We start from the raw sequence: 23847 nt of genomic DNA on the forward strand, positions 1-23847 counted from the left end.
CATTGCTGAATCTTTATAGCAAGCTCATGACATAGGTATTATTATCTTCATTTCACAGAGGAGGTAACAGGCTTGGAGCATTTGAATTGGAAAGCCAGGTTTCAGAGGTCTGACTCCAAAGCCCACTACATCTTGTAATTTCAGTACTGCTTTTTCTTACTCTATTTGAGATTGTGTTATTTGCAAAGTTTAAATGTTTGTATTAAATACTCATGTCTGTGTGATAATATACTGGCTAATGTATAATAGATTTGAACACAGCTGATTCGTGTTTTCTTTCAGCTTCAGTAGAAAATAGTTCATTCCATTATGGGCATATATAAAAAATTATATTCCCCACACAAATTGTTCAGGAGGTATAAACAGAAATCTTTGGAATATTGAAAACCTGAGATAAGGTCTAAACCAAATAGCATTTTAAAAATCATCAACTCTTCATTTTTTTCCTATAAAACTAGGATAGGAAAGAGGACTAAACCATATAAGAAGTAGCAAGTGCCAAATTTTATTTAACTTTGTATTATGATCTTTGCATGTAGCCTCATTTAATTTGCACAAGCTCTTTTGTGTATATTAGAGGAGAGAGGTGTTTCCTCTGTCATGTCCCATTTTGTGTCCTTGGCTCAGGGAGATGAATCACTGTTTCTAGAGGCTGTTGCCTCCAACTCTTTTCTGTGCAGTTAAAGTATAGAAAAGAGTACCTTTTGCTGCACGCCAAAGAGAATTCTCTCTTAATTGGCCTTCTACTGTAGGCCACACTTCCAAATGTGTCACTAATAATGAGAATAATAACAACTGCCATATACTGGAGAAGGCTGTATGCCAAGAATTCTGCTTGATAATTTATGAACTTTGTTAGTAGTTTTCACTAAAATTAAGGGACAGCATTATTTTTCTCTTTATACAGATGAGGAAACTAAGGACACACATTTAGTAAATAGAAGAATGAAGATTCAAACCCAAGTTCTCTGACTCTGAGAGTGTGTTCCTGCTCCATTAATTAGTATGCTATACTCCTTACCACTGCATAAACTCAAGTAAAGAATCTTTCCCTGAAACCCCTGCAGGCTCTGACAGTCATATCTGAGACCAGAGCTCATTTATATTTTATCAGTGTAGTTTCAATTTTTTAAAAATTCCAAACATTTCTATATGCCTTTAAAGTCTGCAGATTTCTATATGTGATGAAAGGATTTGTATACAGTCAGAGAAGTAGTGAAAAAATATAAAATAGGAATTTTTAATGTAATTTTGAGGACTCTTTCATTGCAAATAGATTCTGATATTTCTATATATATTTTTTCCATCTATGTTTTATAAATTTGTAGCCTTTTATACCAATAGAGAAGTTTATACATGTTTACTAAAGTAGCAGTACATATTATTGTGGTAATTATGTATTCTTATGCTTAAAAAAACTGTAGTGATTTAAATTTTACAGATTACTTTCACATTCAGTTTTAACAACTTGGTAAAGTTGAGGGGTTAGGCACTATTATGCCATTTAACATATGTGCAAACTGAGGCTCTGATCACATGGCTAATAAGTGAAAGAACAGACACATAAGATATGAACAGACAATTCACAAAAAAGAAACTATGTAAAAATGGCCCTCAGACACATTGAAAAATGTTCACACTAATAATTAGACAAATACAAATTCAGAATGACAGAAATTTTTAAATAAGACAACATGTTTTAAAACTTGGTGAAACTGTGGGAAAACCAATGCTCTCATACATTGATGAAGGGAATGCAAATTGGTGTAACTCCTCTGGAGGGAAATGCCAAAGAATCTACACATCTACACATGTATTTACCTTTTGACCTAACGAGTCCACTCCTAGGAATCTATGCTGAAGGTACATTTCCAACAATATAGTTGTATATGTATACATGGATTAGTATACTTACATATGTTTTGTAGATCTTTCTACTTAGGGATCCTAGAAGCAATGTCATTCCCATAGTAATGAGCACACCTAGCACTCAGATCTCGGTTTCTAAACACCATACCCTATTAAAAGGAATTAAGGCTCCTTGGAGAAGTAATTGATTTCAGGGCTACAGCAGGGAAAATACAAGCTGAGCTGGGACTGTCTTGTGGTGCTGGAAAGTATGGTGATACTCAAAAAAGGATGAAAACTTGTGAAAGAACATAAGGACCAATTTTAAGTGTTCCTAATTGCCAAAACTGGAACATTTTAACCACCACAATGAACGATAATGGTATTGGGTTTTTAGTCCTTACAATAAAATAAATATCCATGAATCCATACTGTTATAAAAATCAAATAAATAAATGGGGGAGAAGAGATGGCTCTTCCTTACAGAAGAATTCCAGTTAATAAATGTAGACAGATGGTAATCGAAAATCACCACTAAATGAATACTGTGTAATAATTGTTGCAAACAAGACCCATTGATGAATGCTAAAATTAATGGGAAAAACTTTGAGAAGGAAAAGGATATTTACATAGTCTTGGGGCTGTAGTAATCTGAAGACTTGACCTGGGGCTTGGGGGAGCTGCTTCCAAGATGGTTTACTCACATAGCTGTTGGCTGGCGGTCTCATTTCCTCTCCAATAAAGCTGCTGGAGGGCCCTCATGACAAGGGAGTTGTCTTCCTGAACAAGCGATCCAAGGGAGAGCAAAGAGGAAGCCACAATGCCTTTTGTGACTTACTCTGAAATCACAAAATCACACAGCAGTTCTGCCTATTCTGTTTGTTAGATATATTAAAACCACCACGCTGGGAAAGGGCATCTCTAGCTAGTAGGCAAGTAATTTTTTTTTCTCCCTAAGAGTTGCCACTTCCCAGTGCTTTTGTTGCCTGTTCCCAGTGCTGCCAATTTTGGTTCCTCTTTTTGTAACTTGCCCCTATGCTATTCCTGGGCAAGAATACTGTGACAGGACTTGTAAGGGAAAAGAGGAGGTAATGTTCACCTTTTCCTACCCATTTCCATGACAAACCCTTCCTTACCTCAATCTTATATTATCCCCCTCCCACTTAATGTAACAAATTGTCCAGAACCCATCTGTGAAACAGAGAGACTTTATACAAGCCTCTCTAATAGCAGTGATCATATTGTATTACAGTAATCATTTTTCATGTCCGTCCTCAATATCATATTCATATCTGAATCCCCAAGGCCTACCATAGTGCCTAAAAGGTCCTTAATGGGTAAATGGGTTTTGTTTTGAAATGTAAATATGCTTAAGAACCACTTAATTTTGCTATCTGGGCCTTTGTCTTTCCTAACTGTAGAAGGACAGGGGAAAAAGAGAGCTCCTTCAGCCTATTTCCTATTTTCACAAGCAGAATTATAGTTTGAAACTTTTCAGAGATTGAAAACTTTTCAAAGATTATGTTCTTACTTCAGGAGGCAGAGGGTTGGCAAGGCTACTGAGGATTCTGTTCTGTGCCTCTGTAACGATGAAGACAAATAGCTCTACCCTGTGAGTGATAGGAGTGGAAAGGAAAGCTGGTCGAACAATCTTGGGCACACAGTAGACAGGAAGGGATGACCTCGGCACTTGGAAGTGTCTCTGCTGCCTGTGATGGCCAGAGATCACCTTCAGTACTTTGTGCTTTGTTTCCTGACTGAATCCTCCTCCAGTCTTTGCTCCCCCCTTGTCCGGCTACTTCTGCGAAACTTCTGGATTCTCCCTCTTTCTGGCATACTTGTTCCTATTGCAGATTATTCTCTTTGGGCTCCCTTTCTCACCTCTTCCCATTCCTGGTACAAACCCATTCCTATCCCGGCTTCCTGGCCTGCAGGTCTTGTCCATCCATCTGTACCTCACACCTCGCTGAGGACTGGGATTTGGGGTTCCCTTTGCTTCTTCCTCCCCCTGCAGCCACGGGCAGTTACATCCCTTCCTAGATCCACCTGGCTCCTGAGGCCCAGCCCAGCCAGGGTCAGATTGATCCCTAGCCCTCCTTTACCCCTCCTCCCATCTTTCTGCCCAGGGGAGGTGAGACACAGTAGGCTGACCTGCCAACTTAGTTTGTGTAACACTTTTTCCTATGGAGAAAAATGAAACTAAATAAATAACCTATAACAAACTTAATAAATAAATAGAATTTGTTTATTAAAAGCCATAGAATTTTTATGTGGGAAGGAAATCTAATAATATTCCATTCCCAGTACTCATTTTACAGCTTAAATGCTCAAGGTTCAGGTGGGTTGAGTAATTTTTCAATAGTCATGTTTTCTGATGTAGAATCTCATATTACAGCTGAGATAATTTCACACCTAGTTAAATCTGCAACATTTTTTTCTTCCAGAGTAGAAATTTGAATTATTCTAATATTATGTATTCAATTTTATGTTTCACATTATATTGGTGTATATTTATAGGAATTATAGCACTTTTCTTTCTAATCCAGATTTAGGTCGATCTCGAGAACTACAATATGTGTACGTGGATAACAACATTCATCTGAAAGGCTTGCCGTCCTATCTGTACAACAAAGTCATCGGGTGCAGTGGGTAAGGCTGATTTCACATTTTATACTGTCACTCACCTCTTTTGCTAGCTTTGTTTCTACTTCAATATTTAGTCCTGATAAAACTCAAAAATAAATGAACTACTTTTGATAATCCTGTTCAGTTTTGTTTTGGGGCTTAACGTGCTAAACCAAATACCCTTAAAAGCCAAGAATATTGAGCAAGCAATTTAGAGTATTGTACTTCAAATTTAGTTAGTAAGCTGTAAATTCGGTCAGTTAAGTTGTTTGTTATTTTCCAGTCAAAAGAAAAATTAATCTATGCATGCCATTATAAGCTCAGTAGTATCAGTCACAGAAACTGGAGGAATCAGCATTAATGTAAAAGCTTTTCTTTCTCTGCACTCCATTGCAGTGACAATTTTACTACATTAGTATCTAGGACTGTACCAATTGGAAATATTTAGAGCTGAACATTTGAAATAGTCCCTCAATACAAATCATGATTCTAGCAACCAAAACAGATGTTTCAGTTAATAGGAAATGATAGGCTTTTATTTTCAGAGCAGAATTATCTTTCATTCTCAGTTAGGCTTTTAGAAAGATGGCTTCAGCTTCTCCTTCTATAGCAGTAAGAAAGAACCAACCCTAAAGTGGTTCCCAGACTGGCGTGGGCTTAACATAGGACAACTCAGCTGCCAGAACCTGCTTTTGACTGGCCTCACTTAAGCAGCCAAAGGATACTTGGAATACCTTTGAGGGTACTTAGCGAGCATGTTGACTCTCTCCTTATAATTTCAAACATCCTACATAACCTGGCTCATACTGTATGTAGTTCTCGCAAAGAAAGGGATGACAATAAACTTGTGTGTAGCGACAGCCATTCCCCTGCTGGCATGGCTCCGGGGGATGGGCATTGAGCAGTGATTACTCCAGAGAGGGTAATCCTAGTGGCCTTCCCCTAGGAAAAATTATACAGTTGTTATCTTGGGAGAGCCCTAGATGAACTCAGTGCCTGTATAGGCTGATGAAATACAAACCCAGAGATATATTCCAGAACCTTCTATGAAGCATAGATAATAGAATATGTAATGGAGTTTTTAGCTCATTGATTTTTCTACAGCTGATCATGTGACAGCTACGATCCTACTCACTCATTAATCATAATGAGTTTGTAAAAGATCTATAATATAGCCTTATTTTTCCAAGTGGTGAGTAAAATACCCTCGATCACCAAGATACACGGAATGATGCAAGCAGGCTCCAAGGCTGAAGGCAATTTTCTTGCACCAAAGCCTTCAGAGACTGCACTGAAATATGATTAAAATCTCTACCACAATTAAAGAATAGCTCTTACTTGAGATAAAGAGCCTTCTCCTTTGGTGTTTAGACATGGATGTTACTGACTGCCAGAAAGTTCTGTTTGTGCAGAGTAGAGAGATAGTATATTTTATTTTATTTTTGGCCGAGCTGCACAGCTTGCGGGATCTTAGTTCCCCAACCAGGGATTGAACCTGGGCTCACGGCAATGAAAGCACAAAGTCTTAACCACTAGACCACCAGGGAATTCCCTTTTTTTTTTTTTTGATATATTTTAATTGTTGACTTGGTATCTGGTAGCAGAGGTAGTGAATTTTATGAGAGTTCCAAATCTTTGAGAAAACAGTAAGGCAGAATATGCAAATTACTAGCAGATAGTTTACACTTTTTATTATTATTTGCATCTTCCTTTGGTAGTAGTAATAAGAAGATAAATAAAATTTTTAAAAAGACAGTTATCAAACAATCAGTTTTCTAATATTAATAATTTTTGGAGTGTTGGCAGTCCCACATACAAATAAACAGTGATCCAAAAGGTATTTTTAATCTGTTGGTTTAACTCAGAATGCATTTCTTACAGAAGCGGTTCTGGTGGTTATACTCCTAGCCAGCTCATTAAAAGGTCATTTAACCCATTTTGCACCCCCCAAATTATACTTACTTATAAAATATTTCTGTGGCAAAAATGTATTCAGAATTCTAATACATGGTGACTATTGAAGTCTTGGCAACAGAATTTAGAGGCTCCCCTTCTTTTATCTCTTTTATCTGTTGTATATGTGCAAAGGGACTCTCCCATTCCAAGTCAAAGTGGGGGTGCTTTGGGAAAAGGAGGGGCAAGGTGTAGAACAGGGTTCTAAGGTAAATCTTATATAAAGAGCATAAGGGTATTTGAGGCCTAGAAAGTGTACCTTTTGATTCTGAACAAGGATCTTGGTTCGGTTGTTTATTCAGTGTGTATTTATTGAGCAACTACTCTGTTTGGTCACTGTCTAGACAGTGGACATACAATGTAGGAGCCAAACAATTCAGTACCTGCCTTCCTGGACCTCATAATCTAGCTAGGGATCCAAGTGAACAGTCAATAATTAAACAAACTCAGTGCTAATTCTCTCCAAGGAGATGATATTTAAGCTGAGAATAGAAGTATCAGCGCACTTGGTTCTCCACCACCATCACATGTTCCTTCTAGCCCAGAGGTAGGTCTGGAATAAAGAACACATCAGCTCCGGCTGTACTGTGCTTTCTCTGAAAGAATTGTATTATCCTTCTCTGATTAACAGTCTAAGAAAATTAGAGCAAAATGAATACAGCTTTAGGGACCTGTGGCATGATATAAAAATATCTGATATATATATATATATATATAAAATTCACATCTCAGAAGGAAAATAGAGAACCAGGTATAAGGCATATAAAAAGGTATAAAAATAGCTAATAACAAATGTTGCACAGTTTCAAGAAATCTCAGAAGTCTCACAGAATTATCTTTGATATTCATAGAAATGTGAATAAAGTTAGCTCCTTCTTATTCTATGTTCATTTATTTGTCAAATAATTATTGAACTTTAGCAGGTCAGCACTGTGCTATGCTAATAATTGTAGAAAAGATAATTTAGATGTTTATCCTAATATATAAAAATAACTGTAATACAAAAAATAAATACCCTAAGAGAAAAGTAGAGTGGTGAAAATTCAGAGCATAGGACTGCCTTTTTATGACCTAGCTTTGAAGTCACACACTGCCATTTCTGTTATATCCTATTGATTACACAGGTTAACCCTATTCATTGTGAGAGGAAACTACCAGGAGGGGAGCAGCATGGGAGCCATCCTGGAGTATGGCTATCACAGATTCCTTGCATTCATGCTCTTTGCTAGCCTCTTGGAAAAATATGATTTTTATTTTGTCTGGATTTTTCTTATTGTTACCACGGAAACAAATGTCTTCCATTCTTCTATATTTTACCTCGAAAGAGAAGTCCCTCCCATGTTAGAATTTTAAAAAGTGGTAATTGGCACATTTGCTTACTCAGGAGAACTTAATGGTAAAAGTGACCCTATACCAGAGTTATTTTCTCAGTTGTCTGATTATGAGAAAAAGAAACCAAGCCACTGCTTTGCTTTTTCTTATATAAATAAGCAATTATAGCTGGATTTGGGTACAAATTGGATAAATGATTTGGTTAAATGGTTTGTTAATATAACCACTCAAGGTAACAGAGTTGTCTTTATGAGAAATGCATTCAGAGTTCTGAGTTAAATCAACATACTAGAAAATGTCCCTTGGATCACAGTCCATTTTTGTGTGGGGGCTGCCTACACACAAAAAACAAGCTATACTAGATACTTGAACCACACCTCCGTGTGGCAGGCACAAAGCAGCCTCGCTACGTATTAAAAAAAATTGAGGTAGGACTTGAGCTGTCACTCAAGTGACAGAGTTTGTTGTTTGATTCCAATGTAGTAATTAATTGCTTATTAAAACAAAAATAGTGACACTCCTTTTAAGTTTTAGAGGAATATAACAGAATCCAGAGTATCTGCAATATAACTTTCAAAATGTCCAGGGTATAATCCAAAATTAAATAACATTTGAAGAATAAAGAAAATATGACCTAGTGTCACGGAAAGTAAAAACTACATGATGAGCTTAACACAGAATGGTGTAAGAGAGGAAAAGTCAGTGAACTTGGAGGTAGATCAATAGAAATGATTCAGTCTGAAGAACACACACACACACACACAAAGATTGAAAGCAAGAATGAACATCAGCATCATCAGGGACCTGCCAAACAGTACAAAAAAGCCTGATATTTGTCATCCCAGAAGGAGAATAGAGAGAAAATGGGGCCTTAACAACAACAAAATTGTTTGAAGAAATATTGTCCAAAAATTTGCCAAATATGATAAAAGACATAAATTTACATTTTCAAGAAACTCAGTGAACTCTAAGTAATATAGATTACAAAGAAAACTGTACCCAGTCAAAGCTGCTGAAAACCAAAGATAAAAAGAAAATCTTGAAAGCAACCAGAGAAAAATGACAAACTACATACAAAGAAATAATTCAAAAGACCATTGCCTTCTCATCAGAAATTTTGAAGGCCAGAAAACAGTGGAATGATATTTTTAAAGTGCCAAAGAAAACAACCAGTCAATTTAGCAACCAGCAAAAATACCTTTCAAGAATGAAAGTAAAATAAATGCATTCTCAGATGGAACAAAACTAAGCCTTAAAGAGGCTCTGCCAAGAGGACAGACGCTTTATCCAAACCAAGGCTTATTCTATCAGGGTGACATAATTTCTTTCCTTCTCCATATCTACTTTTTCCCTTTACTTTTCCTCTTATTTTAAGCTGAAAAAGAACTTTTTTGCTAAAAAGGGTTAATCTGGTAGCAGTTCCCCCAATAATGAGCATGTGGATGACAGTGTATTTTCTGAAGTATAAAAGACAGTTACTTGGGTTCTTTTGGTAAGGGAATTGAAACTAATTCTTTACTCTTAACACTTGGGTCGGTGGCATGGTAAGTTTGAAAATGCATATGAATTAATTTGCTAAATCACATACATGTTTTGGAGCATAATCTCAGTGGCAAAATGATGTTACCATTCATTTAGCTTGTTTAGGTTTAAATGCTGAATGGCAGCTCTGAAAACATAGAGTTGAAAGGGAATTGTGATAATTGTTATAAATTATTTATGTAACTAAGCCAAGGGTCCTGACATTTGTAACAGACTTCAACTCATTTTAATAACTCACTTAAGGGTTCGAATGTACAATCTTCTTTGTAACCACCTCAGCATTTATTCTAAAGTAATAAAAACTATCGAGTTAGAAATCAAAGATACCAAGGCTTAACAATTGCCAGCTACTAGTTATTTCATTTTATTGTGAACTGAACATATCATGGAGCTTCCATCCCTCTTTACTGACAGTTCATTTCATGATTACTTCTTATTGAGATGAGCGACACTAGCTTTCAAGACAGGTACCTTTCTGGTCTTCTCTCCCATTTGCTATTCTCTTCCATGGACCTGACAGTCTGGCCACTAGAACTGTTTATGTAACCCCATCTGCCCTGTGCATTCACAGAGCTGAATCCCTGTTCTCTTTCCCTGGAATATCATCATGTTAATCTTAGTTTTCAACAGTAGGTACCTTCACAGCAACATCTAGACTAGTGTTTGACCAAATATCTGGGTGCCGTGGCCTAGCCAAGTTAATACAGAAATTTAACCATCACACCATGTATATTATCCCCAAAAATCATTTATTAAAATAATAAAGAGAAAGCACAGCTATAAATACTGCTTAAACTTTACTGTGTACCAGGCAGTGTACTCATTGATTTATCTGCATATTGCACATTTTCCTCCCAGCAACCCTTGTGATAATCATCCTTATCTTAGAAATGAAGAAACCAGAGCTCAGAAAGATTAAGTAAAGTCTCTCAGGTCACAAAGCTAGATGGCAGTAGAGTTATTATCTGCTTCATTGTCCACACTCTTAACCACTGCACTACATGTACTGTCTCCCTCTTCTCCTTGGTCTAGAATCACCTCTATATGTTTGAGCCCCTCTACTAGCTTCTTGAGAACAGGGATGAAAAATACCTTTCTTGTTCCTGCATCATTCCATGTAGTGGGGTGGATATTTGGTATCTGATGAGGTCAAGGGAGGTTGGCTATGGCCAACAGAAAGATTACTAACTCATGTGAATTCCTGCCTTGTAGCCTGCATTCTACATAGCTGCAACTCTTCTCCAGTGTTAACTAGAGAAGGCATTTAATAGAAGTATCGTAAAATGAATTTAATTAGCTGTTTATAGCCAGCGGTGAAGAGTAGGAACTTCTGCTAAAAGAATTGTCAAAGGGAAATTAGACCTTATATAAAATGAGGATCCACATACTTGTTAATGTGAGTCTTTTCAGCAGTTTGTCAGAAACCTAATCTTTCTAATTATTGGAGACAGAGAAAGCATTAGGAAAAGTCTGGCTTTCAGTTTTCTAAACCTTTATTTGTTATTGTTAAATTCTTTGGACAGTGTTCCTTGTAGAGTTCATCAACAATTGTAAGGTTAAGAAGCAGCAGCTGTTAAGGCAATAACAGTATGAAGTAATTATTCATGAATCGCTTGCTTGCTTTTTACCCTTTATTTTTATTGTTCTATGATTTTTGCCCGGGATCCTCATAACTAAAGTATGGCTATAAAGTTTGGAAACAAATAATATTCTTTACCATGAGTATTAGGCTTCTCCATAGCAACAGAACCAATAGAGAGAGAGAGAGAGAGAGAGAGAGGGTGTGTGTTTGTGTGTGTGTGTGTGTTGTGTAGGTGGGGGGGCTTGCACTGAGAGGAAGAGGGAGATTGATTTATTTTAAGGAATTGGCTCATATGATTGTGGGCACTGGCAAGTTTGAAATTCGCAGAGCAGGCTAGAGACCCAGGGAAGAGCTGATGTGGTAGCTTGAGTCTAAAGACAGTCTGGAGGCAGAATTTTTCCTTGGGGGACCTCAGTCTTTTCCTCTTAAAGGCCTTCAACTGATTAGACAAGGCCCACTCAACATTATAGAGGGTAATCAGCTTTATTCAAAGTCTACTGATTTAAATGTTAATCTCATCTTAAAAATACCTTTGCAGAAGTATCTGGACTAGTGTTTGACCAAATATCTGGGTGCCCTGGCCTAGCCAAGTTGATACAAAAATTTAATCATCACACTATGTATTGCTGTATATCGTCAAAAGAGTCACTTATTATGTGTTTGCCTGTGTTTCCAGACTTAGTGGCCATACTGCATAATAGCATTTTGGATATGATTCTCTCATCTTAATTTTCTCCCTATTTAGAGACAAATAGTAATTATAAAGTAAAATTTAAATTTATTTCCTCATCTTCACAAAATGGTTCATAAGAGTAATACCTTTCTAACCCACAGAAATACTCATGCAAAGTCAAAATTGTGCTGCTACAGACTCTTCATGTTTATGTGATCACATAGGGTCAACTGAGGTTTGGAAAGTAAGAGGGATAAAGGCAAAGTAGCAAATCAAAGAAAAATATCATAGAAATTTTGACACCAGTTGGCAGGCCACTGTGCAGCTGGTTTGCACTAGTGTACCCATACTAGCTGTTAAATTATTGACAGTATTGAAGTATTTCTACACAAGTTAATGAATAGCTGTTGAACTAAAAGCCCCTGAGGTCCCCCACTGCTGTGTCTGCCTTTCCCCTAAGATCTCCCCATAATCCAGCAACTAAAAGGCTAATGACCAGCAGAACAGAGGGCTCTAGGACTGTGCTTTAGCACAATGGTACTGTTTGTTTGTTTTTTGCTTGTTTATTAAACTATAATTTACATACAGAAAAGTTCACCCTTTTTAGTGTATAGTACTGTGAATTTTGACAAATGCATACAGTTGTATAGCCACCACTATGATCAAGGTTTAGAACAGTTCATTCACCCCCAAAATGTCCCCCATGTCCCTTTAAAATGAACCTCTTTTCTTCGGGAGACACCTCAGCCCCTGGAAACGGGTATGTTTTGTGTCCCTATGTTTTACCTTTTCCAGAATGTCATATAAATGAAATGACACAGGCTACTGCAAACATTCATGTCTGGGGCTTTGTGTGAACATAATTTCATTCCATTTGGGTAATATCTAAGAATGCATTTGCTGGGCTATGTGGTAAGCATATGTTTAACTTTATTAAAAACTGCCAAAATGTTTTCCAACATGGCTGTGCTGTTTTGTATTTCATGAGAGTTCTTGTCAGTTTTTTCTTCTTTCAGACATTCTAATAAGTGGGTACTATCTCATGGTTTTAATTTGCATTTCTCTAATGACTGTTGATGTTGAACACCTTTTCATATGCTTATTTGCCCTCCATGTACAGTTGACCCTTGAACAATGTGCGGGTTGGAGCAGACTCTCTGCACAGTCCAAAAACCACGTATAGCTTATAGTCAGTCCTCTATATCCGCGGTTCCTCCACATCTGCGATTCCACATTTGTGGATTCAGCCAACCCTGGATTGTGTAGTATTGTAGTACTTATGATTGAAAAAAATCCATGTTTAAGTGGAACCACGCAGTTCAAACCCATGTTGTTCAAGGGTCAGCTGTATCTTGGGTGAAGTGTATTCCAATCTTTTGCCCTTTTTTTAAAAACTGTATTGTTTGGGCTTTTTCTTATTGAGTTTTGAGAGTTCTTTATATATTCTGAATACATGTTTCTCATCAAATACGTGATTTGCAAATATTTTCTCCCAGTCTGTGGCTTGTCTGTCATTCTCTTAACAGATTTAACTAGGCTATATTGTGGTTCTTCATAGTTCACCACTGATAAACACACAACTCAAGATATATTTAATTTAATCCATAAATGAGACATTTTCCATTTGACAGATTACTATATTTTCCTAAATAACCATTTCCTTAAATGTTGCCATCATGGTGGGTAACCAAATACAGATAATGTGATGCTTATATCTTTGGCACATCTCCTGCTCCTGAGACAGACTGGACCCCCACAAACTACCCCAAAATTATTTCCTTTTTGGCACCACGTGGATGACTCAGTATTCTTTTCACCATTTCCTTTTTATCTTTTCTCTTTCAAATTTCTTTCCCTGTGTGTGAAGACTCAAAACAACCCATCTGTATTTGGAACTGCTTAGGCACCAATATAGAACTGCTAGATAGAAGAGAAAACTGATCACATTAGATGAGTTAACAACAGAACTCCCATAATACAGTTAGATAATGTGTGATTTAGAAACATCAAACGTTGTGATATATCATTGGTAAAAGATGATGTCAGGAAAGACTTTATAAAGGAATTAGATTTGGGGAAGAGTAAAATTTGTATCTGGAAGGACAGGATATAGAAAATTCCAGGCCCAATTTGGCCTGTAGGCAAGAATAGCCATGGCTCATTGAATACAGTGTTGCTTGTGTTAAGGGGTATGATTCAGAATCCACAAGGAAATGGTAAGGCCACCACCATCCATGGGATACCTTTCTGCTTAAGTTCTCTCCCTTTTGCATCAACTAAGGTAAGAGGGTCATTTCTTAAAATTTGACTAGAAAGCTTCCATATTTTGACCCTGCACATCAGTGTAAATATCATTAGCTTACAAAAATAACATTACTAACAATTTTGAAGCCCCTGTATGGTTCTCTCCCATGTATCATCCTCCTTCTTCTCCAAGGTTAGCCACTACTCTGAATTTTGTATTTATCATTCATTTTCACTGAGTTATGATTTTAATATATGTAAATACATCCCCATATAGTATATTGTCAAGTTTTATATCTTTTCTTTAACTTTGTGTAAATTGAATGATGCTGTATGTATTCCTCTATGGTGTACTTCTTTCACATAACCTTTTGTTTTTATTCTCCAACTTCTCCACTATTTTTCTGCTTCCCTTTAGAGAAAAACTCTTTGAAAGAGTTGTCTATACTCACTTTCTCCACTTCTTTCTATTCTCTCACACCAGTTAGGCTTTTATCCCCATTGCACCTATATAAAGTATATATATAATTTGTAAAGTTTTGATGTATATATGTATACACACACATACATACGTACCTCTGAAACCGTCACTGCAATTAAGATAATAAACATATCCACCACCACCCAAAGTTTCCTCATGCCCCTTGGTAATCCTTCCTTCCTTGTCTTCATCCTATCTCCAGGCAACCCCTGATCTGTGTTCTGTTACTGTCGATAAATTTGTATGTTCTTAAGTTTTATATGAATAGAATCAAACAGTATATACTCTCTTTTTCTCTGTCTTCTTTCACTCAGCATAGGGATTTGGAGATTTATACATGATATAGTGTGGATCAACAGTTCTTTTTTTTATTGCTATGTAGAGTTCCATTGTATGGATATACCGCAGGTTGTTTCCATTCACTTGTTCATGGACATTTGTGTTGGTTCTAGTTTTTGGCTTTATTACAGATAAAACTGATGTGAACATATGTAGACTGTCTTTTAAAGGTCCTAGACTTAAATTTCCTTGGATAAGTACCTAGGAGTGGAGTGTCTGGACCATACAGTACATGTATATTTAATTTTTGGAAGAACTGCCAGACTTTAAAAAAATAACTGTAACATTCTACATTCCCACCTGTAATATAAGAGATTATCAGTTCTTACATATTTTAAATTTTATCCTAGGTGTGTAGTGATTTTTCCATTATGTTTTAAAATTTCATTTCCCTAGTGAATAAGGGTGTGCATCTTTTTCTGTTTTATTTGCCATCCATATATCTGCTTTGATATAGTGTCTAAGTCTTTCTCCCATTTTTTCCTTGGGTATTTGTGTTCTTATTATTGAGTTTTGAAAATTCTCTATAGATTCTGGATAAAAGTCTTTTATCATATATATGCTTTGGAAGTATCTCCTCCCAGTCCATGGCTTACCTTTTCATTTTTTCACAGGGCCTTTTGGAGAGCAGACATTTTTTATTTTGATAAAGTCCAATTTATCTATTTGTTCCTTTATCGATCTTGCTTTTAGTGTAACCCAAATCACAAAGGTTTTCTCCTATGCTGTCTTCTAGAATTTTTAAGGAATTAGGTTTACGTTTAGGTCTATGATTCATTTTGAGTTAATTTTTGTGTATGGTACAAGGTATGGTTGAAGTTCCTTTTTTTACATATGGATATACCAGTTGTTCAAGCACCATTTGTTTAAAATACTATCCTTTCTCTACTGTATTTCCTTTGTATGTTAGTTGAAAATTAGTTGTCCATATATGTGTGGGTCTATTTCTAGATACTCTGTCTGCTCCATTTTTCTATTTGTCTGTTTTGACACAAATACCACACTGTCTTGATTACCATAGTTTTACAATAAGTCTTAAAATTAAAAAAAAATTTTTTTACTATTCTAGCTGCTTTGCATTTCTATATAAATTTTAGAAACAAAATTTCAATTTATATATATTTTTAAAAGCCTGTGATTTTAATTGCATTGAGTCTTTAGATCAATTGGAGGAGAATTAACATCTTAACAATACTAAGTCTCCCAGCCCGTGATCACAATAAATGTCTAATTCCTTGTCTTGGACATCTTTTGTCTGATTTATCTCTAAGTATTTCATATTTTTCATAGTATCATATGTGGTATTTAAAGTTTTTTAAATTTCCAATTGATTGTTGCAACAATATAGAAATACAAATGGTTTTGTATAACTGATCCTGTATACTCCAGACTTGCCAAGCTCACTTACTAGTTCCAGTAGGGTTGTTTTAGATTATCATGGACTTTCTACATGCACTCATGTCTTCTGGGAGGAAAGACAGTTTTACTTCTTCCTTTCAAATATGGTCATGTTTTATTTCTTTTTCTTTCGTGACTGTACTGGTTAGAAGCTCCAGTACAATGTTAAATAGAAGCAGTGAGAGCAGACATGTTTGTCTTGCTGAACTTATGGGGAAAACAGTCTTTCAACATTAAGTATAATATTGACTGTTGTTTTTTCATACATATGCTTTATCAGATTAGTAAATTCCCTTCTATTCCTAGTTTGCTTAGAGTGTTTTAAATTATGGATGGGTGTCGAATTTTGTTAGACCCTTTTTCCGCATCATTGAAATGAATATATGGTTTTTCTTTCTTAGGTTTTAAAATAGTGAATTACATTGATTTTTTAAGGTTAATACAATCTTTATTAATAAGATAAACTTCATTTGGTCATATGACTTTATACATTGTTAAATTCAATTTGCTAAAATTTTGTTTAGACTTTTTCCACCCATGTTCATGAATGATACTGGTTGTTTCTCTTTTCTTGTTGTGTGTTCATCTGGTTTTGGTATCAGGATAATGCTGGCTTCATAGAATGAGTTGGGAAGTATTCCAACCTTTTAACTACAAATTCAACTTCATTAATAAATGTTGGGCTGTTCAACTTCTCTGTATCTTGAGTGAGCTTTGCTAATTTTTGTCCTTCAAGGACTTTGTATTAGCATAAAGTTGCTTCTTATATTTTTATTATCTGTAGAAATCGGGCAATACTTCCTTTCTCATTTCTGATATTGGTAATTTGTGTCTTCTCTCTGATTAGACTAGTTAGAGATTTACCGTTTTTATTGATCTTCTCAAAGTTCCAGCTTTTGTTTTCACTGATTTCTCTCTATTCCTTTCTTCTATGTCATTGATTTTCTTTATTATTTCTTTTCTTTTATTTACTTAGAACTTAATTTGCTCTCTTATTTCTGGTTTCTTTAGGTGAGAGCTGTGTATGCAACATGTCCTTCTATGCAGTAATTATAATTATTGTTATAATGACCTTTTCTGCCAGTTTTAACATCTATCTTGGTTGTTTTCAGTTGCATTTTTTTTTCTTCATCATAGGTCATATATTGAAAAGGCTGGTAATTTTTGGTTGGATGCCAGACAGTGTGAATTTTATGATGCTGAGTGCTGGATATTTTTGTATTCATGTAACTATTCTTGATATATGTTCTGGGATACATTTAACTGGAAACAGTTTAATCTTTTCAGATATGGCTCTTAAGGATTTGTTAGGTGGGAATGGAATGGTGTTCAGTCTAGTGCTAACTATTCACCACTACTGAGATAAGACCTTTTTGTGCACTCTACACAATGCCCCTTGAATTATGAGGTTCAAGTCTGACTGATAAGAGCAGGCACTATTTCCAACCCTCTGTGACTGCTGGGCACTGTTACTTTTAATCTTTTCAGCTCGTCCTTTTTCCAGCCTCAGGTAGTTTCCTCATATGTGCTGATCAGTATTCATCTGAATACTCAAGCGGAACCTTCTGCAAATCTCCGGAGTTCTCTCTCTGTACATCTCTCTCCCCTAAGGTTCTCTGTCCTGTGAACTCTTGCTGCTTTGGACCCCTGAACTCTTAGTTCCTTGTCCTCAGTTTAAGGTACCTACCAGACTGTGACTGAGTTCCCCTTCCCTGAGTTAACTCTTCTCTTCAATCAAGTCTCTGCTGAAATGTCACCTCCTCAGAAAGACTTTCTTTGATTATATTATCTAAAGTAGGACAGCTGTCACTCCCCTCTTCACTCTATTTTAGCATGTGTTTATCTTTTAATTGTCCATCTCTCCTCACTGTAATAAGCTTCATTCTGATCTTAAGTATGTCCCTAACAGAATTTTATGCTCATATATATTAAATAATATATACAACAACATTCATAATAGCCCCACACTGGAAACAGCCCATATGTTTACCAGTACTACACAGCAATGAAAATGAATAATCTATAGTACATGCAGTAGCGTGGATGCATCCCAGAAAGATAATGTTGACAAAAGGAGCCAGACACAGGATTCTTCATGCTATGAAGAAGGCAAAACCAAACTATAATGTTAGAATTTGGAAAAATGGTCCTTTTGGGATAGAGGTTTTGCTTAGTAGGAGGGCCAGCGTGGCCTTCTGAGGTTCTTTTTTCTTCAGCTGAGTGGAGAAATTGAGTAAAATTAATTGAGTTCTAGGTCAGATACCGTCTTCTCTGTAGAACCTTCCCTAATTCCTTAGAAAAAGTCAGTTCCTCCACCTTCTCTGACCCAATATTAGAATAATTATATTGTAATTATTACATTTTTCAAGGGAAGGGGGTCATCTTTTTTTTTTTTTTTTTTAAGTATTTTGGCTGGTATATAGTAGGTGCTCTGGAAACATTTTCTGATGAAAGGAATGAGCAAATGCAGGAACTTGTAGTGAACAAATAAGCTGAGGGCTTCTGCCTTCCAGTCCTGTGCCTTCTTCATTGCCTCTTTCTAGTTGAGGGTAGAGAGATTATCTCACGTTGTATCTGGAGAGCCAAGGTTTGTTGGCACCTATTTGTCGTTAGAGAAGAAAAGTGTTGAGACTTTCAGGTAAGCTGGTGGTCTCAGACAGGAGGTAGAATGAGATTGGACTCCTGAGTTTTGGTAACCCTGTAGCTAAAGGAACAAGGATGTCTCTGCCTTCTGGTTATGAGTGGCTGTAGGGAATAGGATGTGACTTGGCTTATTCAATAGGCTTTGCCAAGAATATTTTCTTCACAGGTTTATGGAAGGACCCAATAAAGTTATCTGCTATCATTACAAATCTGTTTGCTTTGTAGGGTTTTTTTCCCCCAACACAAAAATTTTGTTAAACCATGGTACTATAACTAAACAGAGTACTCTTTGTTCCTTTTAATTTTGAAAATTTCAATAAACATAAACTTGGAAAGGGTAAGAAAATGAGTATGAATAGAGCTTACAAAGCAAATTGTATAGACCCTATGAAGGAAATTTCTTCTAAGTTTGTCCTTACTGGAAGTGTCTGGAACTCAGTGAAGATTTAGCTGAGGTCCAAATGATGCATCTAAATTTCTATGCCAGATTTTATTAAGGAACCCAGAATAGCATCTGTTCACTTTGAAAAGAATTCTGCTAATTCATCAATGTCTTAAAATTTTAAATGTATATTTTGATTAACGTATTTTTATTGGCACATATAGTCATTTCCTTTTGGCTAATACTACTGTGAATGTGTGTCTTTCTGTAGCTGTGGTGCTCCCATTCAAGTTTCTGAGGTGAAGCTGCTTTCCTTTTCATCAGGGCAACTAACAGTTTTCCTCCCTGCTGAGGTGAAGGCCATAGGGACAGAGAAGGATCACGTCCTGCCTCTGCAAGAGCTGGCCATGAGGAGTCTGCATCACACCTACCACAGTTTTCTAAAAGGTACACGGGACTGTTTTCTTTCCTTTTCTTTCCTTTTCTTTCCTTTTCCTTTCCTTTCCTTTTTTCTTTTCTTTTCTTTTCTTTTCTTTTTTCTTTTCTTTTCCTGCCTCTTATTCAGTGAGCTTAGGAATTGTGTTTTATGCTATTTTGGTGTTCATTTTTCAAAATTGTGGTAAAATATACGTAACATAAAATTTACTATTTTAATCATCTTTAAGTGTTCAGTTCAGTGGCATTAAGTACATTTGCGTAGTTGTGTAATGGAACATTTTTTATAAGAGAAAAGTTTTAATATTTTATTTTAATATTAATATTTAATATTTTAATATTAAAATATTTTATCAACACTGAGCCCTTCAGCACCCCCTACAGACACAGAGAAGCATTCACTAAATATGATCTTCAGTCACAAAGAACAGAGGTTAAAAGTTAAACTATGCAGTTTAAATGAGAGAAATTGGTGTTTGGGAGCACATATTTGGTGGAAGTGAGAAGGCTGGCAGAGGTACTTTCTTCTGTATCGAAAAATGTGCAAAGATCTTATCCTTCAAGCAAAGTTGGGTACTTCTTCCAACAGAGCAACTTTTTGCCTTGTAACCTCCTTACACCTGAGAAATATATATACCTAAAGGGAAATTAATTTCAGGAGCCTTTGACAGTATTACCACAGGATTTGGCGGTGTGTAGATGTCATAGGTGACATGGAGTGGACCTGTGATGCTTTAAGAAAGCACTAGGCAACATTAATAAGAAAATACATTTCAAGTGCTTTTAAAACTACTAAATGTTTTGTCTTTGCTTTAAAAAAAAAAAAAAGGTGCAGACAAAAACATCTAACATTAACCTTCCAGAAATGTCTAAAACAAATTAAGTTGTTTTTAAAAACTAAACAGAAAACTGAAATTATTCACCTATGAGCAAATTACATTTTTCAAAATGGTTATTGATAAGTCTGGACAGATATAAAAGATGATAAGATCATTTGTATTTCCTTCCTCAAGATGATTCAGTGATTTTTAGGTGTCACCTCATCATGACCGTTTCTCTCTCTACTAGATGTTTTACTCTCAGTAGCAACCCAGTGTACATTTGTGCTCAGTGATTGCCTGGGCCACTGGGATGTTTTGCTTTAAACATTTCTTTTGTGTAGCTCAGACTAAACTGAGGAGGAAACACCCTATTTTTATTAGTGACAGCTCATGGGAGTGAGACAAGGAAAAGCTTGGTTTCATTAATTTTTGATTTCTTTGTTTCCCCCTTTCATTCTTTTCAGTAAATATAATTTAGCTTGAAAGATTCTAAATGCCCAATAGATTTAGGAAGAATTTAATGAAAGTCTGTTTTAGTCTTCAGTCCCAGTCTTTTTTTTATTCTCTGTCTCTTACCGAAGTTTACAGACCCTCCCTGGGTAAACTTAACACCTTTTCAGTCTTTGTTCTTAAAGAATATTTGGTCTTATTCTTTCCTGGCCTCTACCTCAGGACGGCTCAGGTTGCTCTTAAAAGAGTAGATTTAGGTTTTCTCTTAGTATCAAAAATGTAAAAAGCATCTTTCATTTCCAAATAATGTTACATTTTTATTCAATGCCTATCGGATAACAGAATTTTCAACATGCAGTACTTTTCACTAACTGAACTTATTTGCTAACAATAAGAAATATTTTAAGAAGCCAAGTTTAAGGAAATCTCATTTTTTATTTGTGCATGATTTTCTCTTGTGTTCCAGATCTGGACTTTCTGTCTCCAATCTCGTTACCCAGAAGTCTCCTGGAGCTGCTGCACTGCCCCTTGGGGCACTGTCACCGGTGTAGTGAGCCCATGTTTACGATTGTCTACCCCAAGCTATTTCCCTTGAGAGAGACGCCAATGGCAGGGCTGCACCAGGGGTAATCATTCCTAAGTGGACTCCAGGGCTTACACCTGGGCGAGGGGTGGGAACGTGGAGAAGGGTGGAGGACACACATAAAAGTGTTGGTAAGTCAGCAGCTTTAAAGGGGCATAGAATGTTTCCTGCCATACAGGTAAATGAAACAAATGCACATTTTCAATATCACAAGAAAACTGGATTTCTCTTTATTACATTTTTGGTCTTATACAGAACGGTTTTATTGTATATGTTATTTAGAGTAGCTCATTCTTTGTAGGAGTGTTTTCCTATTCACAATAGTCTTTAGGCAATAAGGAATGTAAGAACAAAATATTTGTTATATAATGGGTCCAGCCCAGCTCTTCTATTTAATTCGCATTGCTAACTGAAAGTGTGTGGCTGAGCATTGTGTGTGTGTGTTTCTGTTTTGAATTTCTAACGCTTCCAAATAGCATCCTATTGCCACTGTCTATTTTTTGGCACAGCGCCTTGAATTTGCTAAGAATGTTAACTAACTAAGTAAAAACCCCCATTCTGGTAGTTTAAAAAAAGAATATCAGACAATTAAAAATAGGACATGAAATGAAAAATCCCCCATTAGCACAGTCTCAGCTTATAGATTTTCTAAATTTAGAATCTTCTAAGTTCACATTTTTCAAAGATGAAAAAAAATACTATAATACCTCACTTATCCATCAAATGTGGTATTTTGGGTTAGTACATTTTTCAGGATAACTTGTTACCCCTATTCAGTCCTAGAAGCGTTTCCTTTATAATCATTTTTGTAGAATGAGAGCAAGCGTGGGCAGGGTGCTGAACCTCTCAGAGCCTCAAAATGGAGAAAGAACAGCCTGCTGGGCAGGGCCATCTAAGGATTAGCAGATGATGAAGGCAAACACTTGGCACATAATGGGTGCTCGGCAAATGGTAGTTACCTTTTCCATCTCTCTACCCACTCCTTCCCAAAACTGCATTTGTCTTTTTCTTACCCTGAATAATCCTATTTTGCTATACTTTCAGTTCCTGTTTCAACTTTCTGTATTTTTAATGTTTCCTGCTTTACTGTGCCTGCCTACAGAAGCCCTCCTCCAAAACTTGCTTATCTGCTACTTCTGATCAGAGGTGATCAGATCACCAAATTTAGTAAAATTCCATTTTAAATTAGAGTTGAAAGGACTGAGTCAGGATTTGAGTATGTTACTACATGAATAAAATTAACTAATGAAATAGGCACATCTATGAGGAGCAGTAGGGAATATCGGTCAAGTGCACAGGCCCTGATTCTGACTTCTCCCCTGGGAGACCTTGGACAAATTATTTAACATCTCTGAGCTTCATCTTTTCATCAATAAAATGAGCATAGTAATAATATCTATTTAATAAGGTCATTGTGAGGATTAAATGAGATCATTTATGTAAAGAGCCCAAGATGGTGCCTGGTATGTAATAAATATTAAGTGACTTAACTATGATCTCTTTTTGTAGCTCAAAGACTTCTAAAAATTTATTTTATGTATGTCTTTAGCAAATGATCTTCATATTAGTAAGATATCATCATAGGAAAATCTTCCATTAAACTATAGTAAAATCCTTCTGCATTGTTGTTGCACAGTTTGCTATAGAAGACATTTTCGTACTAAAAATATGAAAATGAAAACAATTCAGTATGATAAGGATGCTCTGTTAGTAGCTGATAAAATTCTAAATACCTGTTTGAAAAGATAAACTTTCTTTCTATCATGGTAATTAATTTGTGCAAATAAAGTAGATCCCTTAAATGAAGTCATTTTTGTGTTCTTTATATGAAATTTGGGAAACTTGTTTGATAAGTATTTGCATATTTACTGCTACTTATTTCTCTGCTTAAACCTAGAAATTCAGTGTGAATATCTTATATTGCTTTAGAACATAAAATATAATAGTGTTAGTTTAATAAAATGAGTGTATCAAATACATAGGACTTAGGTAATGCCCTTTTGTTAAGAAAAGCCAGAAGTGCCCATGTTTATAGCAAAAAATGAAATACCAAGATACAAACATGGCTTTCTGTGGTGAATTAATGCTAAGATCTGAAACTGAGAATTTGTGCCTTTCATTTGGTCCACCAGACTTTGCTCCTTCCCACGTTGCTATGGAGATTGTGTTAAAAGCTTTGACTTTAGTTTCTACCGTAGTTTTTAAAGTACTTTCTTTTGTAATTGACAACCGAATACTTGAATCTCAATAGCTTATTGCTAAAAATAAAATCAATATTTTTAATATCATAAACTCTAAAAGGTCTTGATAATATTATTTTTAAGTTTTCTAATATATTCTGTTTGGTGTTCATTGCTTCTTATAAAATAATACATTGTATCAGCCAATATCTAAATTAATGTGGACATCTGGCATTATTTTAAAAGAATATATTGAATATTCTTCTAAAATACCAAGTCCCATACGAGTGTTAGTTCCAACTTAAATTTAATACAGAGTCAATTAAAAAGAAATTA

General features: G+C 35.8%; 1 protein-coding gene across 2 annotated transcripts in view; it reads left to right on the forward strand.

Moving 5' to 3' along the window:
* LRRC28 (leucine rich repeat containing 28) overlaps window positions 1-23847 on the forward strand; it is a 173600-nt gene that overhangs the window by 121113 nt on the left and 28640 nt on the right. For both annotated transcript variants that reach the window (XM_059912595.1, XM_059912594.1), the window contains 3 exons: window positions 4395-4497; window positions 19314-19489; window positions 21215-21374. In XM_059912595.1, coding sequence (XP_059768578.1) covers window positions 4395-4497; window positions 19314-19489; window positions 21215-21374 — 439 coding nt within the window. The remainder of the gene's footprint in view (window positions 1-4394; window positions 4498-19313; window positions 19490-21214; window positions 21375-23847) is intronic.

Source organism: Balaenoptera ricei, chromosome 2 (genome assembly GCF_028023285.1).
Source record: "Balaenoptera ricei isolate mBalRic1 chromosome 2, mBalRic1.hap2, whole genome shotgun sequence".
NCBI lineage: Eukaryota > Metazoa > Chordata > Mammalia > Artiodactyla > Balaenopteridae > Balaenoptera > Balaenoptera ricei.